Source organism: Cryptomeria japonica, chromosome 9 (genome assembly GCF_030272615.1).
Source record: "Cryptomeria japonica chromosome 9, Sugi_1.0, whole genome shotgun sequence".
NCBI classification, from domain to species: domain Eukaryota; kingdom Viridiplantae; phylum Streptophyta; class Pinopsida; order Cupressales; family Cupressaceae; genus Cryptomeria; species Cryptomeria japonica.
In genome coordinates this window covers 155,576,310-155,602,446 of record NC_081413.1, presented here as the reverse complement: position 1 = coordinate 155,602,446, position 26,137 = coordinate 155,576,310, and the positions used below count along the sequence as shown (strand labels likewise).

At 35.9% G+C, this 26,137-nt stretch overlaps 1 protein-coding gene across 1 annotated transcript; it reads left to right on the top strand.

Annotated features, from left to right (window-relative positions):
- Positions 1 to 1,688: 1,688 nt before the first annotated feature.
- On the top strand, positions 1,689 to 25,225 carry LOC131059184 (NADPH--cytochrome P450 reductase). Its single transcript, XM_057992518.2, has 18 exons — positions 1,689 to 2,586; positions 6,144 to 6,203; positions 6,340 to 6,416; positions 6,891 to 6,948; positions 7,056 to 7,139; positions 7,367 to 7,403; positions 9,695 to 9,764; positions 9,998 to 10,192; positions 10,300 to 10,392; positions 20,325 to 20,553; positions 20,651 to 20,734; positions 20,852 to 21,003; positions 21,152 to 21,248; positions 21,363 to 21,512; positions 21,599 to 21,676; positions 23,044 to 23,166; positions 23,244 to 23,357; positions 24,615 to 25,225. The coding sequence occupies exons 1-18, from the start codon at positions 2,215 to 2,217 to the stop codon at positions 24,693 to 24,695; spliced, it is 2,154 nt and encodes a 717-aa protein (XP_057848501.1). The 5' UTR covers positions 1,689 to 2,214; the 3' UTR covers positions 24,696 to 25,225.
- Positions 25,226 to 26,137: the final 912 nt, after the last annotated feature.

The following is a 26,137-nucleotide window of genomic DNA, read 5'->3' as shown; positions in this document are numbered from 1 at the left end:
ATTCTTTAAAGCTCACTAGAATTGTTTCTATAAGTGTCAAAGACCCAATAAAAGACATCAATCTTATAAATAATTAATAAAAAAGTATTTTAAAAATTTTCTGCAAAAAATTGATAGATTATACACACACAACTTCTTCTCACTTAAATTATAAAATAATAGTAAAAAATAATACAATAAAAATAAAAAAATTTGTTATTAATTTTTTTTATAAAGGAATAATGTGTAAACATATTTAAAATCAAGTGGTATTTAAATTGATCAATCTAAAAAGCTACACTTTCATTTTTGTAGAGACGTGAAAGGTGTTGAAATTGTTTACATCTAGCTATGTAATAATTTCCTTCTCAACAACAAATTTAGGAATATATATCAATGAAAACAAAATTGTTTCTGATTATGAGATTACAACGCACATATACTTCACTATATACTAAAAATATTTCTTTCAAGTCTGCGACATTTAATGATACAAATATATATTCAATTGCCATTAAAATTGTTAGAAATTAAAAACTTGTAGAAATTTGAAGTTGCTACAAATAAATGACAAAAGAACCTAACCATTACACATTGAGGAGCTCTTACACTTCTTATTTATTATTCCAATTAACAATAAATATTTATCTTATTCTAAGGCGAAGACAATCACAATTGGATTGTTCAAACATTACAGTGAACATGCATGTGGGCATAACATAGTTGGGAAAGGGTTTACCCACATGTACCAATTTGCCTTGAATTATTTTTAGGAGAAGTAAGTATAAATACATAGCAATAATAAAACAATATGTATTTAAAATGCTTAAATGTGTACATTGGATTTTCAATGAGAAATGCTTAGCTATTATAACAAAATATGTATTTCAAATACTTAAATGGTACATTGGATTTTCAACGAGAAATGCTTAGCTAATATAAAAATAATAATTATAAAATTTATAGGACTTTGATGCAATGGTGGAAGGATACCATTTTACTATTTCTTTTGAACTAATTTTAAATTAGATTAATTTAAGACTTTAATATTGATGAACAAATATAAATTCGATGCGATTATATAACAAACAAGAGGCATATAATGTAATGATTACATTTAGATGAGCCTTTTGTATTAATAATAAAATTAGTTGTTTTTATAAAATGTTTTGACAAGTGCATTTGTTTCATTATTTTTATAATAGACTCTATACAATGTTTGACTTATTAAAAAATTACCTTTTCTGATAAATTATTATGTCATTTGGAACTCTTTTCAACGCATCTTTATGTATAAGGTAAAATGCATATTTAATGATAAGGTAAAATGCATATTTGGAATGTCATGAGCTTTAAAAAATCAGTTTGTTATATTCCAGCATATACCATTCTTATAAAATTAATTATTTATTTTTTCAAATATTTTGAACTAATTGACAATCACCTAACTTTTCAGGCTTATTAATACAATCATTATAAATTAAAGATCATATTTAATTAACTAATTGATTTCACACCAAAAATGTGAAAATTAAAAATTTGACGAAACACTCAACACCAACAAATCAATCCAACCTTTACAGAAATGTAATAAATGTTTTCCTGCACCTTAGAAAAAATAGCTTGAGTGACATCAACAGATATATGGAGGTAGGTGGTAGTTGTGGTTCAAAGCTCAACTAAAATGTGGCATGCCGGCAAGCTCTAATTGTCAAGCTTGCTGGACATTTGTGGTTGACCAATATAGCATGTATGAGAATATGATTTATGAAGCAATGATGACCTCATAAAATAATAAAAATAGGGGCTAGACGACGTGAGAGTGGTGAGGAATGAAGGGATGGGTAGATTTGCAAAATGAATGCTGTACAAAGTTTAGGTTGTGGTTCAGACAAGGGCACGCAAATGCAAATCTCTGGTTAGGGACAAACCAGAGTGGTTAGAATGAGGGGTAGGTGGATTTGACCCTTGGACCTCTGGTTGGTAAAATAAAGGGCGAGGGCGAGGGCGAGGGCGAAGGCGAAGGCGGTCCCAACTAATAAATTAAAACCACGCAATTATTTCACAGCTCCTCTAAAGATTGCGGGAGCCGGGGGTATTGTATTGTAAGTCCGCAAGGTACGGAAGAATCGAGGATCTGGTGGTCTTCGGTTCGAATCCCGAACAAGGAAGACAAAAAGGGGAACTGTGACTTGACTTGCTTGCCCGGTGTTTTTGATCTTTTGATTTGTGGAAATGCAATCAAATTCGAATACGCTGGAGGGCGGGTCGCAGGGGAAGAGCCTGCTGGAGATTTCTCGGCTGGACCATATTTTGGCTTTGCTGTTGAATGGCAAGGGAGGAGATCTGGGAGCTATGTCGGGCTCGGCTTTGGTTCTGAAGGAGAATTCGCAGATTTTGATGATTTTGACCACGGCTGTGGCTGTATTGGTTGCCTGTGTCTTTTTCTTTGTGTGGAAGAGGGGAGGATCCAGTGCGCAGAAACAGCCGGTCAAGCCGACGCCGCTTGTGAAGGAGGAAGAGGAGGATGAAGAGGAGGATTCTGGAAAGAAGAAAGTTACGGTTTTCTTCGGGACACAGACTGGGACGGCAGAGGGATTTGCCAAGGTAGGTTTTGTGCAAACGGATTGTTGTATTTGAAAGGCGGAAAGCGGAATCGTCATTGATTTTCGACTTTTTCTTGTCTGAAATCTATTCAACTGAAACGATTGTAAATTGAGATTCAGTAGAGAAATTGAATCATGGGAAGACCCTTGTATAGATAGTCCTATATACGACGTACGTCAGATGGGAAACCGCTCCAATATAGTTTATGCATACAAAGTTTTGACCTTCCTTCTAATGTCCTTCGAAGCTGGTGCCCGATTATCATTTATTTTGTGTATAATTAAGTTTCACTGGTATGAAGTTGGTTTCTGATTGTCATTTTTTTGGTGTACATATTTCAATTTCGTTGACAACATTTTTCTCATTCATATGCTCCTTGTTGGATGCCATATATCATCCAATTTCAAGCCTAACATGTCTCGGGCTATATAGTTGACTTCGATGCCCAGAGTCGGCAGCAGTATTTTTGCCATTTTCAATTCTCAATACATCTGAGGCGCAGGTGGATTGGTAAGGCCTCAATTATTTCTTGGTCACGAGGTTGGAACTCAACAGGCATGCTATTTGAGGCAAAGAGTAATCGTAAGCTGAATGTTTAGAAATCTCTGTATGACCTATCGAACTGGATTTCGCAAGTCAAATTGGTGTCTGCCTTGGCCGTCATATTTCTTTATCTTGTATACAACTCTTTTTTTTCAATCTGGAGTTATCATTCTGTTTAATCTTGTTTTCCAATCTTAGCAGTGTAACAGCCTACATTGAATCTTGGCAATACTTGTCCTGGTCTTACATTGATTCCTGGGGAGCTTTGTAATTAAATGGTTTCTGTTTTTTCCCATTCTGGTGTAATGAGCTTTGAAGTACCTGCTTATTTACTATTACTATTTTAACTAATATTTGTTTGTAAGGGCCATGGATTTTGACTCTGTTAGATCTTCCTTATGTACAAGGATTGCCTTAGTTATTGTCATTATTGTCATTCAGCTCTATTTATGGTCAGTGTTGGTTTTAAAGTCCCGCCTAAATCAGATTGTCGTTTCTATTATTCGACTCCATGAGTGTTCATGGTTCATATTTTTGATAGTTCTATATATATTTTGTAAGCAAGGTATGACATCATTCTTAGATGAGATAAACTGAGATGACTTTTAATGTCGCCAAGGTTAAATTAGTCCGTAAGACCTATGAAGGTATTTTCACCCGTTTAGAATATTGTTTCTTTGAAGTATCCATTGATAAAATGAATTCCTTGAATACTTGTGTTATTGTGCTTGATATCTTTGTGTTTGGTGCTGATTTGCAAATCTTCGAGGGAAAACAATATCCTTAACCACATCTTTTTTGATTCGGGTTTTTCTTTTGAATCCTCCTTACTTCTTGGCCATACCTCTTCTTTTCCTGTTCCTCTGTTTAATCTTTAAAATCCTACCTATTGTGCTTTTTCGTCCCTTTTTTTCTAAGCAGGTTTTGGTTATCATTGTCAGTTTCAAACTTTCAAAATATTACTGTTGTTATTATATGTTTGTTATTGGCCATCGATTTTAGCTTTCTTAAGTCTAACTCGTGTTCCACAGTTACGATTGTTGTCCTTCTTGTTAATGTCGATTAATCTCCTTTTGTAGCAAGTCTTGGTTTGAAGTCCTCTCAATTAAGATCATTGGTTAGTTTTATTGTCAATATTTTTGGATTACGTGAGTATTGCTGTTCCAAAATCCTCACAATTCTATATCATTGGTTAATGTTATCAAATAATTTTTGTTTTTTTCCACATAAATTGTTGTGTAAGCTGTCTTGGTTTTGCATCTTTTGTATTGTTATCAGTCTTAATAATATTATTTGCTTGGATGTTATCTTGGTTCAACTCTTCCAATTCTGTATCATGTTCAAGAATTGTTATTGCTTTATTATTATTTCCTGTTTTTGTTCAGTTGTTCGGTTCAAAATTTTGCCAGTTCCTGATCATTTGTCACTAGTTTAGTTCATATTGGTGGGCTGCTTGAGCAATCATGGTGCACAGCCTGAGTTGGCCTAATGGTGAAGGTGTAGATACTCCACGTTGGAGGCCACATTTTCAAAATTTAGAGATGTGTAGGGTTGTACAGCCTGTTGAACAATATTTAAGGTAAATAGAAGAACAATCCCCTTGTAGAATGCTTGCATACGGGGACTCTTATAATTGGCATATTCCTCTTCTTGTCATCATCGGTATCATCTAATGTTTATTTGTAAGTGGTCATGATCTGCTGTCATTAGCTAATATTATTTTTATTTAACTTCTCATACTCAATTTTGGTTCTCAATCCCCTCTGTTCGAAGTGATTTATTTTTTGGTTCACTAAATTTGATGCATTCCCAGCCCTCAGATAAAAAATTTTCAGTGGGAACCAACTACTAAATAATTTTTATTGTTTCTACTTGTTTTCAGCTGGTTGTGGTTATTACAGCTCTTAACCCTTTGTTGTCTTTCCTCTTGCCATCATTATCATTCAGTTTATTTTTGAGGCAGCCATTGTTTGCAGGCATTAGTTATTATGCTGTCCTTTTTTGTAAGCAATCTTGTTTTTCTTATTCATGGTTTAGAATCCTGTCAATTATCGTTCGTCATTGTTTTTGTTAACATCACTGAATTTTGTGAGGGATAATAGTTCAAATCATTCACAACTCCACTCAATTGTCAAATTGTTCTTGTCATTTCCATTAAAAGTCGTTTTCAGGTGACCATGTTTGGGAACCTTCCTAAATCTGCATTGTTCTTTACAGTCACTATCATTGTTATTTTATACCTCTTTCTAAGCGGTCATGATTTCTCCCCGCTAGTTTTCTTATCCTTATTCAATCCTAGTTTGTAGGCAGGTGTCTTTAACATCTTTCAATTTGATGCTGTTCCCTTTTTTAGGGGGGAAGAGAGAAGGGGGAAGATATGATACATCAATATCCCCTGGACATCCCAATAAAAATTACCAGCTTAAAAGAAAATGTTATTTATCAGTCAATCAGACTGTGGTCTACTACTGAAGTTGGTTGCCTTCTGTTTCATTCCCATCCAAATGTTAAGAAGGCCTGATACATATGTTCCTAGAAAGAGAAAAACTAACGAGGCTGGATATAAGTCTGGAGTTGGTTTGGCAGAATAGTTGATCCAGACCTTGGCATCTAATTCAATAGAAATGTTAGTCTTCAGATAGGGGTTGATTGAATGTTTCAATTGCGTCGCTATCTCTTTGCAGGTTGTTTTTTGGTATTAATAAAATTAATTTCATATTTGCTCCAATATTTTTACACATGCTTGACAACAAGCCTTAAAAGGTCCAACTAATTCCAGGGTGCAAAAACGTTGCAGGGCCAATTGAAAAATATCAGTTGCTTTCTGTTAATTGTTATCATCATTCTTATTTTTTTGTAACAATTTTATGTATGCTATTTATCATTGTAAGTTCTATTGTGAAGGTTTCTCCTTGTTGAGTCAGTTATAGTTTTATTGTCTCATTTCATGAATATTCTTTTGGTTTCTATTTTCAAATCACATCAATTTCAGAAGCCTATTTTATCTGCAACAGGCTCTAGCAGAAGAAGCCAAAGCAAGATATGACAAGGCTGTATTTAAAGTGGTAGACCTGGTGAGTAAAGCCTTCCATGCAGGATGGAGATGATTTATGTTTCTAATTCTAATATCTATGATTCTGTACTCTGTTTATACTCTAGTCAGTGAAGCTGCTGCGTGACATTGAATATTATTTGGTTGCATTTCATCAGGACAATTATGCAACAGATGATGATGAGTATGAAGAGAAATTGAAAAAGGAAAAACTAGCATTTTTCATGCTAGCAACGTGAGTAACAAGCTTTGTCTGCTCAGCATCTTAAGCTCTTTCAAATTGCTTTTTGCATTTAGATAGTAAGTACTCCAGTGAAGTTGAGGAGGCTTTATTGAATAGTCTATGAAGTATTAGATTTTATATCATTAGTAGGCTACTTTGCATTGGCAAATTCATTGAGATATTTTTCAAAGTGCCTTAAAAAAATATGCTACATGTCAAGGATATGCAAAGGAAAAATTTATGTAGAATTTGACTGAACTTTTAAGTTTTAACCTTTTAGATAATTGTTTTAGAGCTTATTGTTTAATGGTATCTTAATTCCTTGATAACTGTTCGAGAAGTTTTTGTCCCAATTCCCAAAGGTATCTTAATATAGGTAGTTTGCATCCTTGGGAAAATTAGCCCATAGATGATTCAAAGTTTGTATTCATATACTCTTTACCGATTATACTTTTAAATGACTCTGAGTTTTACCTATCATTATAGGTATGGAGATGGGGAGCCTACTGACAATGCTGCAAGGTTTTACAAGTGGTTTCTTGAGGTTGGAAAAAATTCCTATCCCTCTAATCTTCCAATTTGGATATACATAGTCAATAATCCATTTGGAAAATGATACGAGACTTACTGCAATTGTGTATACTTTACCAGGGTAAGGAGAGAGGGCTATGGCTTTCAGATCTTACTTATGGGGTGTTTGGATTAGGCAATCGACAATATGAACATTTTAACAAGGTTTGTTAACAGTTGAATTCCAGTTTGTGATTGTTTTGAATCTGTTAAAGGAATGCTTGTATCAGATAAATCTGATTTCAGGTCCTCAGTTGAAATTTCATGTCATTGCTTTTGCCCTTGAAGTTTTTTGAACTGTGCATTTGATATTTAGTGAAATTTCTTGCTTTTTGATGTTGTGGATGGCTAGTCAATAATTTTGTTGCATGATGTTTATGTGAAAATTATAGGTGGCAAAGGCAGTAGATGAAGCATTAACTGAACAAGGTATGTTTGTGTTGTTTTTGACACTTTTTCTTGACTATCTGCAATATAATATTTTTTTGTATTTTTTATGATTGTTAAATTATAAAGTTCAGCCTGTAACCATAAATATTTTGTATGATTGTTCATCGTGGATCATCGAATCAGGCCTCAAATGTAAATAATGTTTTTTCTCCCAACAGGCATTTTCCTGTTAAGAGCATTCCTTTTCAAATGAAAAGCAACAACTGTTTCCTTAAAAAAAATTCAAGACTACCACCCTAAATTTATAGTTTATTTGTATGAAGCAATTTTTAAGGGATTCAGTGCTCTTATTATCCTTGAAAATAACAAGTTACATTGCAAGCAGTGATTAAGACGTTGACAATTTTTTTTGAAGGGGCTGGGTACGTTTTGCGTTCGTCTGTACAAGAAAATATTAAAGTTTAAAATTATATATATATAAAATATTAATCTATTTAATATCTATCTATCTATCTATATGTATGTATGTATGTATGCATGTATATGGAAAATGAAAATACTATGATACTGAATCATTGATCAATGCTAAATGCCAAAATCATTACAATTACAGAATTGACAATCAAATGAAAATTGATAAGAGAATTTTGTGATGCTTGGGGCTATATATATATACAATTTAAAAAAAAATAAAAAATACAGAATAGTAAAACTAAATAAATTTGATAGTATGATGCTGCATCATTGATCAATGCCAAATGCCCAAATCTTTACAATTATAGAATTGACAATCAAATGAAAATTGACAAGAGAATTTTGTGAATCCCTGGGGCATGGCCATACCCCTGGGCAAACCTGTACCCAGATGCACCTGGTACGGGTGTGGGGTGGGTTCTGGTACCTGTTAACATAGTCCAAACTCCAAAGCCTGCAAAATCCTAAAATCTGCAGTGTAAACCCTCCATTCATGAACCATGGAATCTGAAAGTAATCCAATCAGAACACATGTAACTCCTATATGGAATTACCAATGTTGGAGATGAGGGTTTACTTCCCCATAATTCAATAGTGAAATTCTAGAGGTTTCATCCTCCAAGATACTTAAATCAACTAAGGGTTTTTGTCCTCAGAAGTAAAATTTGAACACAAAGCTCGATTTCTAGAAATTGAATGGGCCATCCAAATTTGACATTGCCAACGCTATAATATTGCTGACAACCTACAATTATACACACATTTATGCACACCGCTTATGGCCCAGCTCAAGAATCTCCTTAGTCTCGGTTGTGATAACTGTTTCCTAATATCAGCTGTCATCTTCTTGGGTCCCTTACTGGGATTTTATTACCAACTTGGCCCTAATGATGTCTTGATGTGCCTTTAGTTCTTTAAAAAAATGTATTTTAGTACTAGTCTGGACGATAGGGTGAGTATATTATTGCATCTTACTATTTACTATTCCTAATATGTGTGTTGATTACTTCCTGGTTAGCTGTTAATTTCAAAGGATAATGACATATATGCTGAGTTCATATCATTGTCTGCTCTATGCCTATCAAAAGTTTGTAGTATATTTGTCAAGTAGGCAAAATTGGAAGAAATGCTTCAAAATATGCAGATTGCTTGTTGCATGAAACACAAGATACATGGGTTAGAATTTTACGCTTCAATGGAAAGGCATGAAAGTTACCAGAATCAGGGTTGTGGGAATATGTCTGGCAACTTTCCAAAATATGATATTCCGGAAACTGTGTTATGCATATGTGTTTACATTATATTATATATAAATTTATATCAGTATTTTTTATATTAAATTACACTATAATTGGCATTTTAATGAGTATATTTATATCATAAATTTTACTCTGATTCACATTTGGATGTTGTGTTACTATTTGATAGAATAAGTATATTAATATGTTAAACATTATATCTAAAATTATAGTATGAATAATACTATATTATATCATATACATATATTAAAAGACAGTTTATTTTCATTTCTCTGTGGGAGGGTAGTTCTTTTGAGAAGGATTCTGATTGAGCACTTTTCACAGAATGCAACAAACTCTGTTTTGTGGAAATTTTTATTCTGGGATTTTACTCCCAGGAGACAATCTTATTACCCACGTTCCCAACTAACCAGATTTGGTAGTTGACAATAAGAGTCTGAGTCTGGCATCTCTAACTGACACTTTTGATTCATTTTATTTTATTTTTCCATATCTGGAACCATTTTCAGTTATAAACTTTATTTATTTGTTTTTTATTAACTTTGTTTCTTTTGGAGAGCTTCCACTTCTTACAAAGTTTTCTATCTTGGCATTCAGGTGCAAAGCAACTTGTTCCAGTGGGCCTTGGTGATGATGATCAATGCATTGAGGACGACTTTACTGCTTGGTATGCATCTTTGTTTCAAAATTTATAGATTAAAGTAGCTACTATTATTTGGTTCAAGAGCAAGAATATAATAAATATGCAATCTGCATGATTAATGTAACTACTTTCCGATTTATCTGTAATGTGGTACACATATAGTAACTGGATGAAGATATTTCATTTGTTTTTGAAAAATTTGTTTTTTTGTAAGCATTTGGAATTCAGTCTTGCTGAGTATCAGTCTATTATTTCAGGCGAGAGCAGGTGTGGCCTGAATTGGATCATTTACTGCGTGATGAAGATGATGAGCCCACAAGTGCTGCACCTTATAAAGCAGCCATACCTGAGTATCGGGTAGAATTTTGTGATTCTACAGTATCAGTTTATGAGGAAACTTATTCACCCAAGCCGAATGGTGAAGCAGTTTATGATATCCATCGTCCCTGCAGGTCAAATAAAAATTATTCATAATCTATTTATCAATTTCATGTATTGTTTTTTTCATGTTCCTGACATAACTTGCTGTATAATTTTTGTATTGCCAATCAATATGCAGAGCAAATGTGGCTTTGAGAAGAGAGCTTCATACACCTCTGTCTGACCGATCATGCATCCATTTGGAATTCGATATATCAGGAACTGGCCTTGCGTACGTTCCATATTCCTTTTATTTTGGAAGTTAATGTCTGTTTTCCTTGAGTTAATGGTCTATGCATTTGATTCACACAAATGCTGTTGCTTCTTTAATTACTAATTCACACATAGCCTGTTGTTCCTTTAATCACAAAGGAACCATTCCTTTGGTTTAACGGGGAGAAGATTGACTTTGTGCATAATCATTCTTCAGAATTTGCTTAATTTCTGAAACTAGCAGCACTCTGAGGCCATAAATTACCGATCAGACTTGCAGACCGTCTCTAGAAATTTTATTATTGCATAGGGTTGAGCTTGGTAGTATTTGCTCTCTGAAAATTTCCATGTGAAAAAAGCAACTTGAATTTCAATATGATCTGCATATAAAAATAAATTATAATGCTTTGACCATAGTTCTTATGTGACATACTTGTTCATCTACACTGTTTGATTACTTGTCTACTATGTTACTGGTTTGCTGGTTCCACTGGATCTGGGTGTAGCTTGGCTTTGTATTCTAGACAGGTTCGGTTTGAAATTCTGCTAGGGAGCGTTTATTTGTCTGAACTTGGATAGAACCGGGGAGGATCCTGTTGAACAAGGAACGATCCTGGTGATTTTTGATGAAAATTTTAATTTATTTTTGCCATTTTAAAATAAGCTTTCTCCCTATTCATCTCCCTGTGTTTTATTCTGTGTATCCTTCACTTGTTGCCATCCTCCCCTTCACAGTCTCTATTAATGAGATGCAACAGGCATGACTATTCTGCTGATAACAACCAATCTCATTTCTTTGCTAATATTGCCCATTTTTGTTAATTTTTCATCGCTTTATTGTCTCTTTCAGTCTCATTGTGCTCTGGTTTCTTCCTCTGCAGAATGGTGTTTGCCTTCACCCCTCTATTTTTTTTCCATCACCGTTGATCAATTTTTGATCAGTCATCAATGTGCCTGCACCTTTCATTCAGTCCATTTGTTAAGCAGCATGTAGATTTAATGCTTGCCTTTGACTGTAATATTTACAATAGGTTAAAAGCTTTGGGGGAATATATATTTAAATTTTATAATATTATGGTTAATCTAATCTTTAATAAATTAATAATTTAATATATTATATTTATTTTTTATTTTTTATTTTTATTTTCATTAGTTTCTTGAATTTTTTTATTTTGTTCTTTGTTACTGATCGGTAAAAGGCCGAAGCCAAATAATTTTATTAATACTCAAAACCTATTACAACCCGACTCACTAGGGGCATTGGTAGGAAAGAGTCGGGTAGAGAAAACCTCCGGTCTAGCCCCATAAAAGAAAATGTAATACAGTAATACATATACAAGTTTGAAGGATTTCCCAACGACAAGATAATTTGTCTACTTGATCCAATATATCAGATTCGACAGAGCTCAATCTACTGAAATCCTTGGAAATACGTCTCGCTCCCATTGTCCTCTTGGGAGGGCATAGAAATTTCCCTTGCTACATCCTCCCCTGAAATCCAACCCTCAATACTGAGGTCAATTAGTGTGATTCCTGCACAAAAGAGGCCAAAAACAACTTCCAAACAACCAAACCATTTGTTAAATTGTATCAGCCATAAAAGACAACATATCCATAGAAGCAAAAACTGAATTAATAAAATTGAACCATCGTAGGTAGTCCACCCACCATTTGTTACCCGCCGCCTCCTTTAGATGAAGCCATTTCATCAAGAAATCTATGTTCCTAACAATACTAGCGTTCCGCTTCTCAAAAGCATTCCGGTCCCTGATAACCAGAAGCGGTCGCCTACACACTCTAGCCCTATTACCACCACTTTGCGCCTTCTCATAGTCTTTAGGAAATGGAGTGGTAAGATTTTGATCCACACAATCCACTACTAAATCTAAATTACCTAGAAACTCCTCCCTAAAAACGCTTTTTGATAGCAATTTAGCCTCATTCTTAGGGGTACCTACATAAAGTAGAATGGCTACAAAAGTAGCCGAAACATCACAATTTACTCGATAAACATGGTCGTAATTGAAGGCGTCCCCCCCATAATTTCCTGAACCGCTCGGACTGATAAGTCATCCAACTCCTGAAGAACTATGTTCCACCTCTCCACCTTGACAAAACCCCTGAATGCCATAAGCTTGTGATCGCTGGAAGACACTAATTTTAGATTCGACTCCATATTTCCTTTAATTTTCTAGAAGCAATCTCCCGGATGCTACTTATAAAATTTATCGAAATCTAGATGCTACTTATAGATATCATTACAAGAGCATCCGACTTGAGGCTCAACAGTTCTCATGTGCGAACTAATTGTAAAGGATAGCTTTAAATCATACCATTCTTGGGATATCAACTCAAAGAAGTCATCTCGAAAATATCACGCGAATACCACGTTACTTAATAATCCAAATCTAAACAATCTAAAATTAATGACCTTTTCAATTACGCCATATAGGTCTATATAGGACTAAGCAATAATAAAACTAAGGTATGGCCCTTCCATGTAAATCAAGCTAATATTTATAAGACAAGATGCTTAAAATCATGCTTCTATAGTTTTGATTGAGTGTCCATCTGTGCCTATGTTAGCAAGTTTGTCAGCTTCTCCATTTCCTTCTCTATAAATATGATTAATTATTACTTCCTCAAATAAATTGAGAAGCTCTAGATCTCTTCCAAGTCTGGAATTCAACCTCCAGTTCGGTGTTTGTCCAACTCTTAAGGCATTAGTGACAATTTGTGAGTCTCCTTCTACCACCACCTTTTTAACATCTATTTCCATGCAAAGCAAAAGTCCTTCAATGACTGCTTCTAACTTTGCCATATTATTGGTGGTCTCTCCAATAGGTTTAGCCATTTTAGCTTTAATTGATCCATCCCCATGGTGAATAATACAACCTATGCCAACTTTCCTCGGGTTGCCTCTGGAGGCCCCATCAAAATTTAATTTATAGCAACCAACTTCTGGTCTCGTCCACACACACTGTTCTCTTAATTTCCTGCTAATCTCACCTCCCTTCCCATACTGAGGTGGAATAAGCAGGCCATACCATTCTATCCTCATCTTGCTGTCCCAACTAGTAAATTTTTGATCTTGGAGGTTATCATTCTTAATTCTGCTGTTGGTTGTTTCAATAATGACTGATTCAATCTTATTTTTGAGGCTAGTAGCATTCATCTTCCTATCTTGAAATATCCTTCTGTTACGCTCCTTCCATATCTCCCAAACCAATATAGAGGGAGCAACTTTCCATAAGACTCTATACAAACAACCTTTACCAATGACAACCCAGCTCTTCATTACATCTAATAGGTTGTTGGAAAGAGCAGAATTCCAGGAAAGCTTAGAGCACAACCAGCTCCAACACTCCGAAGCATATGGATAGGAAAGCAGTAGATGATCAACTGATTCCTCACTATTCTCACATAGAGGGCATCTAGATGGTCCTTCAAAGCCTAACTTCTTAAATCGATCCGCTGTTAAAATCCTATTTTGCAAAGCTGCCCAAAGAAACATACCTGCTTTGGCCAGACATTCTTTATCCCAGCATAAGTGTATCGGTATCTCTGTCTTTTCCCATTGTAGACCACTAATTATTTTCAAGTACCCATCCTTGATTCTGTATTTCCCAGAGCTAGCTCATACCCGGATTAGCCTATCCCTCCCATTCTTAAATGTAACTGCCCTAGAAGCTAGAATGTTCCTAAATTCCAGCTTTTCATCTTCTAGAAGTGGAATGTTGTCCAAATTCTTCCACTTCCAACCAAGCACCGGGTCTCCATTGGGGAATTCCACATAATCTCTTAGATACACTCCCCAGGTTGCTTTTAGTACCTCTTTTATTCTAGGGGAAATATTCAAGCTGTCCAATATCAAGCCTCTACAACTCAAGATAAAGTTCCATACTCGGGAATCTTTTGGTGGATTAGCTGTTCTAATGATACAGTCCGTGCTTGGACCGCTTAGGTATTTTTTCTAGAAGAATTCTCACCCATTTCCTATTAGGGTCTTTATACATAGTCCAAACTAGTTTGGCACCTAAAGCTTTGCTTTGCCAACTCATATTTTGAATTCCCGTGCCTCAAAAACTAGTAGGTCTGCAAATCTTAACTCAGCTTATTAATTCCACTTTCTTATCCTCTGATACACCTTGCCAATAGAAGGTTCTCATTTTTCTATCCATTTTAGCTTTGGCTCTTGCATTCAAGGGGAGACATGACATTTGGAATGCTGGGACTGCAGGTAATATTGACTTCAAAAGGGTAGCTCGCCCGACATTGGAGAGCCATTTACCTTTTCAGGTTTCCATTTTTTTATCCATTTTGTTAACTATTGGATCCCAAAGCTTGTTATAACCCTGTTCCCTTTGTCTAGAGGCAATCCTAGGTATATGCTAGGGAGCTTACCTTTATTAAACCCTAAAAGCTGGCAAATTGCAATTTCCTGTTGTTGATTAGCATTGAAGAATATCTCTGATTTGTTTGCATTTATTTCCTGCCCAGAGGCAATAGCATATAAATCCATCAAATCTTTGAATGCCCTTGCCTCCTGAACTTTGCTTACTCTGAAGAGCATTGTGTCATCAACAAATTGCTGATGAGTCATATTAGCCATTCCTTCCGTGACTTTTATACCCTGTATTCTACCAAGTGCATTAATCCGGCTAATACCCCTTCCAAAGGCTTCTGCCATAATAATAAATAGGAAAGGGGAGATGGGATCCCCTTGACTAAGCCCTCTGGAAGCTTCAAAATACCCCTCTAGAGATCCATTTACTAAGATAGAAAATCTAGGGGTAGAGATATAGTTGAAGATTAAATTTATGTATTGTCTATTAAAACCAAATGCCTCCAAACATTTACAAAGAAACCTCCAGTCAACTCTATCATATGCCTTTTTAATGTCTAGTTTGATATTCATGCTAGGGTTTTTATTGTGCTGAATAGTGTGAATAGCTACCTGAGCTATAATCACTCCATCGAGGATTGACCTCCCTGGAACAAACCTCGTTTGCTCATCCGAAATGATGGATGCCAGGATAGGTTTTAGTTTGTTTGCAAGTGCTTTGGAAAAGATTTTGTATATTGTATTACATAAGGAAATTGGTCTGAAATCATCTAGGGTGTCAGCACTATCTTTCTTGGGGATTAGTGTAATAAAAGTGTTGTTGATTTCTTTGAAAAATTGCCCTGATTTCCTCATGCCTTCTATTGCCTCCCAAAGTTCTAATCCCAAAATATGCCAACATTTTTGGAAGAAACATGCATTAAATCCATCCGGCCTTGGCGCCTTGTCCAGGTGTAACTGTTTGACTGCTGCCTCTATTTCTGCTAGTGAAAAGCTGCTATTCAGTCTTCTATTGTCTTCCTCTGATATTATCTTAGGGATACCACTCAATAGTTCTTGCTAAGCATTAAGATCTGAGCTTCCCCAATTGTATAAGGCTGTTTTGAAATGATTGACCATTTCCTTTGTGATCTCTTCTGGGTCTTCTATAAGACCCCCTGACTCCTAATCTTGCTAATCCTGTTCAAGTTTCTTCTATGTTTGACACTGTTATGAAAGAATCTAGTATCCTATCTCCTGTCCCAAGCCAATTTTCCCTAGATTTTTGCCTCCAGTGTATCTCCTATTTTGTTAGAATGTCTTCATATTTATGTAAAAAATCTTTTTCCTTAAAGTATTTGTATTGGTCCATTCCTCCTTTTATGATATTTTCATTAATATAATCCATTTCCTTCTCAATCTCTTCCTTTTCCGCAAAGATATTCTTAAAGTGTTTTTGATTCCATTTAAGAATTTTCATTTTGATATTTTTGAGCTTGGATACAAAACAAAACATTTTGGAGCCTTGAAATTGTTCCTCTGTCCACCAATGCTCTATAATTTCAATAAAAGCTTTGTCTTGGAACCACATATTTTCAAATTTAAAGGGACATTTCCTAGGCTTCCTTTCAGCACCCAAGTCAAGTGAGACTGGAAAGTGGTCAGACCCTGAAAAGGTAAGAATGTTGGATTGCAGAGAAAACTGAAAGATAGTCAAATCGCCTTTAAACATGAACCTATCTAGTTTTTCTGCTATGTTACTTGGGCCTAATCTCTTATTATTCCATGTGAATAAACCATTATTCATTCTTATGTCCAAATTATTCCTATGCATCCAATTTGAAAACTCAATTTGTGTTCTTGTAATTGTCTGCACACCTATTTTCTCCGTTGGACTTGAAATGGTGTTGAAATCCCCCCCAAGAATGTAATTCTGCTCTAAATCTTGCGACATGAAAGTATCCAATTCTCCCCATACATACCATTTGCTGTTGGTACTTATAGGCCCATATACATTGATAAGGATGAAGCTTATATTACTATTAAGGCAACTGAATCTACCACTTTGCCAGTGGGTGTGGTTGGCCAAAGGTTCATACTTAACCCTTCTAGGGTCCCACAGAACAGCCATACCACCAGCAGCCCCACATATATGGTTATGATCCACACTCCAAATACCTAATTTTCTTTTAAGGCAGTCCCATTCATTAGCCCTGAGTTTGGTCTCTTGAATTATCACTACATCTGCTCTCATGATCGATAGACTGTGCTTAAACAAGCGCTGCTTCTTAGGGGCATTTAATCCCTAACATTCCAAGTAATGATCTTCATTGATCATTGGGAAGGCCCTTCCCCTTCTCATTGTGAAAAAGATCAGTGATTTTAGTTTGATCTTCAGCCTCCCCAGCTAGAATCCTTAATTCTGTGAGGGACTTTCACCCCCCTCTTTTTAGGGGCTGTCCCAAAATCTGGACTCACCAAATCAGGGAAATTCTGACCAATGCCTAGCTTAGCATTAGGAAAACTATTTCCTTCCACCATAAGATTCTCGAGTATCCCCATGCAAATTCTCGCCAGAATATAATTCCAGAAGTTTCTTAATTAGTTCTTGTTTTTCCATTTTTAATACCTCGTTATTTTCATCCTCTGTATCATATTCTGATTTTGGGTCAGAATTCAGACCCATGATCTCATAAACCATTTCCAATTTTCTTGGAATATGTTCTTGCCTTTCCCCTTCCGTGCACTTTTGAATGCCCTCCAATTTTCCCATTGACCCTTGCTTATTACCAGTTGCCTGATTTGTCAACTCCCGATCAGGTGACAGGTGGGATACTTCTTTGTTGACGGGGTTGGCCAAATTACCTTCATCGATATCCTGATTCTGGCTATCAGCTTCTACTGAAAAACCCCCCTTATCTTGGTTAAATTTAATTTTGACTCTAGGGTTATTGCCTGGGCCTTGGGGGGCACACAACGGGTTAAATTTCATCAGATCTTCTTTAGTCGTGATGACGTTGCCACTAATGCCCCAATTATAGAATTTTGCTTTAATGCCATAAGCCGATCCTCCGACAATTAATTCCAAAGGTTCAGGGGAGGAAATGCTAGATCCCATATCTAGGAGCATTCTAACCCTAGTTGAATTGCCCAAATTCTCCTCTAAACCTAGGAAGGTGCCAAATTCATTTCCAATTTCCACCAGGGCTTTGAAATTTATTAGTTCTACAAGAAGATATGAGATTTCTACCCATCTAGGAAAGGTTTTTGGTTTATATACCTCTGGTTGAAAATTCTGATGCCAGTCAATGAAATGAAAGCTAAACCCTTTGAATATAACTGGTTTTCCATTTAATAATTCCTCTTTTAATTCTTTAGTTACACATTCAATGTAGATAAAATCATTAGGAAGAACAAAAATACTTACCTGGCGGTGGTAAGCCCAATACCACCAATTCACAATCTTAGATATCGCCTGCCCATTACCGCTCCATTTTGTAAACAAACCGGTCTCCTTGCAGCGATTACGGTGTGACCCAAAAATGCGGTCACCAATCACAAAGTATTTGCCTTCATATCTTTGCTCTGCTGTCTGTATAGGAGCTTCCTCAGTTTTGTTTGCAATTGGAGCTTGCCTCAGGATGTTCTGATTATGGTTCTTCTTATCGATGGCCACATTATTTGAAATGGATTTTGTAGTGCCAACCTTTTGCTTTATGCTGCCCGCAATAGGTTGCTTGGTGGGCCTTTCAGATTTCCCTAATCTAAAGGTGGGTTTTGCAAATCCTCCAATTTTTTCTCTTGGAAGTAATGCCCTTGGGGAAACCCTCCTGCAGAGGGCGACACTGAGCTAGTTTTTCCGCCCGAAGAGTTTTCCTGGATTTAACCACTTGCCATCCATTGCCAGGACTTTAAGCTTGTGGTTTCCAGGCTTTGTCCACTCATCTGCCGTTGGTAAACACCCATTGTGGTCTATAAACCTTCCTGGACTGCAATTCACACTTCTGCCCACCTTTGGACCTTCGCGGGCATGGAAAGTTCCTGAGTTTTGATGGCATATCTTTATCATTCCCAAAAACTCCATTTCTTTGTTTGCTATTTCCCTGTGAGCGGTCAGATTGCCGAAAAGGAGTTTTGCTGAGTCAAGGGGGGAGATACAGGGTTACAAAACCCCTTTGGCTCATAAGGGTTTTTAATATTTCGCATCTTCGCTATTTCAGAGCAGAGCTCTATAAATTAAATTTAATATATCATATTATTAATTCAATTAAACTATTTAATTTATAATATTTAGTCTATCTATGATCTGTTTTTAATATGTTTAGAATACAAAAGATATAATAAGATGCAATAGGCATTACTATTTTGTTAACAGCAGAAACGATCTCATTTCTCTGCTAATAATAGCCATCTATGCCATTTTTTCTGCCCTTTATTGTCTCTTTAAATCTCTGTTTGTTCTCTAGTTTATTTCCCTGCAGAATGGTGTTCGTCTTCACTCTACATTTTGTCCATCATTTTATTATCGTACACACTCTTCTGATCTTTGACCGATTGTTAATCAATAATCAGTCATCACCATGCCTGCGCCTTTCTATCACCACATTTGTTGAGCAGCATGTAGACATTAATGCTCGTGCTATACTGTAATAACTGTAATAGGTTAAAGTTTTGGTGGAGATATATTTAAATTTTATGCTGTTATGGTTGTATATATATCATAGTTCCAGGACTCGCCAGGACTTGGCATTCCTGGCGAGTCCCGAGCTGAGTCTCAGGGACTCGTGACTCTCCAGGACTCTCTCTAGGCAAAAAGCACTAGAAATTGGTTTTTTTGCCGAGTTCTGCCGAGTTTTTGCTGAGTCCTGTCGATTTTTTGCCGAGTCCCGAGTTGGGTCAGCCTTAGCGAGTCCGTGCCGAGTCTGAGTCTCGTTTCTATGAATATATATATATATATATATATATATATGGACGAACCTGAACCCAGTTTTTCTTTTTTACCACATCCACGAACCAAACCATCAAATCTGAACCAGGATGCAAATCAGCTGGCAGCTTAGCATATCTACAATACACAATGTGATGTGACACCTTTATGCTACGTTAGCTCCATTGAACACTTTGGATAGATTTAGAAAGAATCTAAACTGTCATCAGTATCTCTCCTAGAAAGAGCCTTTTGGCTACAACGGTGCATATATTTTCCATCAGTATTTTCATGTTGTCTCTTAGGTGTTGATGTTATCTAAAGCTTGGTTATTATGAGTTTGGAATATGGATGGCTTAAAATTCATTTAAGCTGACTTCCATTCCCTTCCAATCATACAGTCTCATTTTTGTTAACTTTTGTTAAAGTACGTGCTTTCAGTGCTTACTCTTTTAATCATGTTTTTTTTACCATTACTGATGGTTCTTTTGTAATTTCGAAGGACAAGAAGTTTGCAACTCCCAGATTTCTGAATTTTTTTTAGTATAATTAAATAAGATTTGTGTAGACACAGTGCATTAAAAATTTAGTTGACCCTTATTGGTGTTTTTCTATCCACTATAATTCAAGTTCTTGAGAAAATCAGACTTATCCTGGTTTTTTCATTCATGTCTTAATCTTATATTGTTTTATTTTCCAGATATGAGACAGGAGATCATGCAGGTGTCTATACAGAAAACAGCAGTGAGGTTGTGGAGGAAGCAGCAAGGTTATTAGGTTATCCATTGGATACTATATTCTCAGTCCACGCTGACAAAGAAGATGGTACCCCACTTGGAGGGTCTTCTTTGCCACCACCTTTCCCTGGGCCATGCTCTCTACAAACCGCTCTCTCTCGTTATGCAGATTTGCTGAATCCTCCCCGGAAGGTGATTTTATTGCAAGGTTTTTTCATAGTTTCTGCTCACGTTCAGCTACTAATGTAAAATGTGATTTTTTCTAACTTTATAAATTTGCATTGGTTAGGCGGCTTTGCTTGCCTTGGCAGCTCATGCATCTGATCCAGCAGAGGCAGACCGCCTGCAGTTCCTGTCATCTCCTACTGGAAAGGTCCTTTTTCATTTCGTCTCTGTAAACTCAGATGTGCTGGATTCATTTTGTTTCCTACTGTATTTACCTACTTTCAGGCCTTCATATAAATTTGGATTTATACTTGTAACTTAACAGGATGAATACTCCCAGTGGGTTACTGCAAGTCAGAGAAGTCTCTTGGAAATAATGGCTGAGTTTCCATCAGCCAAGCCACCTCTTGGTGTTTTCTTTGCAGCAATAGCCCCTCGTCTACAACCCCGTTATTATTCTATTTCTTCCTCTCCGAGGTGAATAAATTTGCAAGGACTGCATCTTGATCACTAATGTTTGTTGTATATCATAAATCTAAATGTGGTTTCTGGATTTATATAATGTTTTTATAAACTAATCTCCTTAGTCATTAGTAAATGTTTTTTGTTTATTTTAATCATGCAGGTTTGCATCCTCTAGGATACATGTTACATGTGCTCTGGTTTGTGGGCCCACTCCAACTGGTAGAATTCATAAAGGTGTTTGTTCTAACTGGATGAAGGTAAGGGTAATATTTTAGTGCACCATAATCTTTAGAAGCTAAGAAGAAATTGCAGCTTATTTAGTGGTCCTTGTTTAAAGCTTTTGGACTGAGGGAATTGGAAAATCATGACAGAATTCAATATCTGCTGAAGAAAATAACGACTGTAGCTGGGCACCAGTCTTTGTCAGGCAGTCAAATTTCAAATTGCCTGCAGATCCTTCTACTCCTATTGTTATGGTGGGCCCTGGAACTGGTTTGGCTCCTTTTAGAGGCTTTTTGCAGGTAAATGATTTCTTCGCTTATATTGGCTGCTATTTTTACTTAGTTACAATGGAATGTTTCTAATAGACTGTTTGCTGCTTTGATAGGAAAGAGCTGCACTCCAAGAATCCGGCAGGAAGCTTGGTCCAGCTGTTCTCTTTTTCGGGTGCAGGAATCGCCAAATGGCAAGTTTTCTTAATATTCATTATTTGGTTGAACTTGATAGTAGTAGATAATAGATGTTTAGACACAGGTTTAGGTGTTCTCTTGATATTTATGCTTTCTCGTCTTTAATGTGTTCAATTAGGTCAATAGGTACAAAAAATTGACTAGATGGGACTAGAAAACCAATATTTAGGGTACTTCAAATAAAGGCTGCTCAGAGCGCATGGTTGACCTAGATACAGTTGCTAAATAAAGTAGTAAGAGATAATTGGAACATGCCAAATAAAATAGTTACATGCTTATATGGTGCGAAAACTAGCCATACAATGCTTGAATGCAATGCAGAAGTTTATGCATGTGTTTTGTTTCCAGCCACAAGATACATTTTGCACATTTCTCCAGACATTACCTAGTGAGAATTGATTTTGCCCCTCCATTTTACCCTAACGTTGAGAAAATCCACCTTTTCATTTTACAGAGCTTTTCTGCTACAAGGAATATCTTTGGACCTATTTGCATAATTGTGTGACTATCTTATTCTTTGCATGTTTTTGTATAACTTATTTGTGAAAATGTCCTCAATTAAGGGGCAGATTTGCAAACTTCCAGTACTTCGTTTATTGTTAGGGTAACTGACATTTTGTGTATATGCTGATTTGATGCATGATGCTGTGATTGTGTTAAGCATGGTATGTCTGAAACATATTCACCTCAAGACCTGGGATATGTGTATAGGGACATCATTTTGAAATGGAAAATAAGTAAGGCATAGGGGTGTGGCTATACTATATGTAATTATAGTCACATCCCTGTCACGGAACCGGTGTTTCCTGGTGACTGAATGTATTAATATTATGTGATCAAATCAATCCTTTTTAATAATTACATTCAGGAATATGCAGTCTCAGGAAAGATTTTTAATCATCAATTTTGTTGAGATTCCTTAATATTTTCCAAATTCTTCTCCTGTTGCCTTTCTTGGAAATGAATTTTTTCAACAAATGATGCCATGAGCAGCTACTTTCATGTTTCTTTATGAGAGATTCTGTTGGTGTAATAGGCAATAGTTTGTCTTCTGCCTTCATTCTTCTTTACTTAACTGCAAATCGGAAGCATATTGTTCTACCATGGAAGTGCAAAAAGGGCATATTTCATGGACATTGGAGTAAAGAGGGTTTAAATTCTATAGTGAAGTTAAAAAGAGGCTTGTTATCATTGGCACGGCAACCCCTCTTTCCCGTTTATTCCTTTTAATGCAGACTTTAGAGCATTAGTATATAAACTCTATAGTGGACTATTGAAGAGGCTGTTTTTTTGTCTACCATAAGTATTCAGATTATTCCATGTTGGGATTTAAAATGGAAATATATTGGTTTTCTTTTGACAGGACTACATTTATGAAGAAGAACTGAATAGTTATGTGGAGAAAGGAGTAGTGACTGACCTTATTGTTGCTTTCTCTCGCCAAGGACCAGCTAAGGAGTATGTCCAGCACAAGATGTCAGAAAAGGTGTGTTTAATCTTCCAGAAAATATTGCATTTGGTGTTATATGTATGTGACAGTTTATTAACATGAGTTGTGCTTAGGCATCCGATATTTGGAGCCTCATTTCTCAAGGTGGCTATCTCTATGTATGCGGTGATGCAAAGGGTATGGCAAGGGATGTACACAGGACACTACACACCATTGTCCAAGAGCAGGTATGAGTTATCACGATTTCTTAAGAGTTTTTTGATTAGTGACGTAATTTCTATGTTTCTATTTACCTAGCAATCATTGCTTTTGTGAGAGGCTCCCGCTACTCAGGATGGCAACAAATCTAATATTTAAGGGGTATTCACTGGAATTTATGTGAAGTTTATGCAATTCTGTTATCCATATTATGCTTTAACCTTCATTCCATTCTCATTAATGAACAAAGGGAGCCGTTAGATCAATTTTATCCTTCTAATTATTCCTGTGTAAGTGAGGATTAATGTGTTATTGGCAATTGTGGAGATGTCATTTGATTCCAGGATGCCTGGAAATGCTAGTCAGGTTTTGTGTACTGGTGTTATTGGAGCAATATTTGGTACAAGGATTATAGAAAATTCAAGTCATTTTTATGCATGGTTGGATGTAGCAGATATATAGAGTATCTTCTTGTGTTTGATGAATGGTCTGGTCGCATTACAATCTCTTAACTTTTTTTTATCCAGACTCAAACTATGAAATGAATTCACAAATCTGGTAGTCAATGTCTGTCCATGCTGAGACAGACTTGCTTGATCTCTAACCTGAGTAAATGTTAATATTTTGTAATTTTAGATTTTTAATTTTTGTAGGATTCAATCCACGCACGTTTTTAAGTCATCTCAAGATACCTCCACACGAAGTCATCACACTAATGGCATTTTCCTTGGGTATTGGCAATAATGAATAATTACAAGGCAAGGGAGTCCATTTAGCACAGAAATACCTTTAAGCTTTTGTTTGTATGGGGAGGTATGCTGAATGTAATTTTACTGCTCTGGGCTTTTTGCCCTCTAGCATGTTTCCCCCTTAGTTTAGTTTTCATAGTCACTTACATACTCTATTACTCTGTTGCACCTCTGTTAATATCAATAGCTGGACATGTAGATGAATAAATTGGACTTGAAAATTTGATGAGGGAATAAGTTTTATTAGTCCTTTGGTCTTTTTGGTCTTTCTTTTGATGTGAGTGAAAGCTCTGTAAAGGAATCTGTGTATCCTTTTTTCTTGGGATCATATCTATTTTGTCAAGAGCCACTAGTTTATGAAGATAGAAAAGTAAATTGTCTGTTTGTCTAGTCTGCTTCTCGTTTGTTTTTGGTGCATGGATCAAAATTTTGGGATTTCTGCCTCTTCAGATAAATTTTGGCAATCTGGATTTTTTTTGGCTTGAGAACTTATATCTATTAACGTTCCAAGTATCTAAACTTAATTCTGTCTTGCAGGAATCTGTGGATAGCACCAAAGCAGAGGCTATAGTGAAGAAATTACAGACTGATGGAAGATATTTGCGAGATGTATGGTAATATTTGTGCATTGTGTTATATGTCAATTTCAATCTCTCATCAAGCAATTGGTAAGAAGATTGAGGGGAAGGTAGTAAAGCTGAGGACATAATTGGTAAAGGAAAACTCTAGGCATTCTGATGCATAGTTTGAAGTTTGATATACCACAGAAGTGTGGGATTCTTTGCACCTCCACATACTTCATTTTGAGGTTTACTTGTCTTTATTACCATTCAAATTTCCTAGCCATCGTTGTAATAATAGTACTGGCACAGAATTGTATTTATGTTCGGTGTTGTTCAAGACTGTGGTAGAGCAAAAGTAAGCATTATGGCCCTGAGTTAAGTAACACATCTTAAAAACACATTTTTTAATATACTCTAGTATTATACGTCTCATGCCTTGTTGCATCTACTAATATAATTGTATAGAAGGGCACGCCTTTCCTTCTAATATTTGTATTAAGAAACTATACCGGACTAAAGCTTGCAGCATCTCATCATGCAGTGGACGAGTTTTACATGTTATAGAGGATTTTATGTTCTGGATGAGTATGAAAATACTGAAGGGACTGCATGTTCAGCATGCAAAGAGATCTGAACACCTTTCATAGGAATGATTATTTTTGTGTCTTTAAGCATTATCTTTTGTATGCCATAATTATTATATATGGTGAGTGCAAGATGTGAATAGAGGAAGGCACCTTGTAAAACATTTGTTCAAGCAGATGCATTATATCAATTTGACCATTTAAGGCAGCTACCATGGAGGAGTGCCCTTTCTAAGCCAATTGGGAGGAAACTAATCATCAAACTAAGTGGCTATAAAAAGAAATCAATCTTCATACCTTGCCTAAAGCCCTTGCTTGTTTTTCCGATTGGCATTTTATAAATAGAGAGGTCTGAGTTATTTTTAAACCAACGAGTGTTCCTAGTAATTTTAGTCATGGTGAATTGCTCTTTACATAAGATAGTGCTTTCACGTTAGCATGTTTTTTCAAAAAGAAAAATGGTAAACCCTGCTATTACCAACCTATGGTATGGGCCGCGTATCATCTCCACTTTTGCCTAAGCACCAAACATGCGGTGTATAAAGAGCTAGCTTGTTTCTAATTGTTTTAACCATGTCCTCGCCCTCTTAGAAGCTTGTTAGGATGAATGAGTAAATAATGTGTCTTGGTGAACTGGACTGTGTCTTACCATATATACACGAATACCTATTGCCAATCTATCATATTGGCCACTCATCTTTCATTTTTAAGTTCAAGTTTAATTACAAATCGGTCCTTTTTCATTCTCGGATCTATGTTTGTATCATCTTTACCTTGCTTATTATTACCGCTAATCAGAAACCTTTGATAGGGTGTTTGCTGAATATTAGAAGTTTAAAATAATACCGATAAACAAACCTTAATCGTAGGTAGGGAGAACTTTGGTCCAAACATTTCGGAAGCTTGGCAGTAA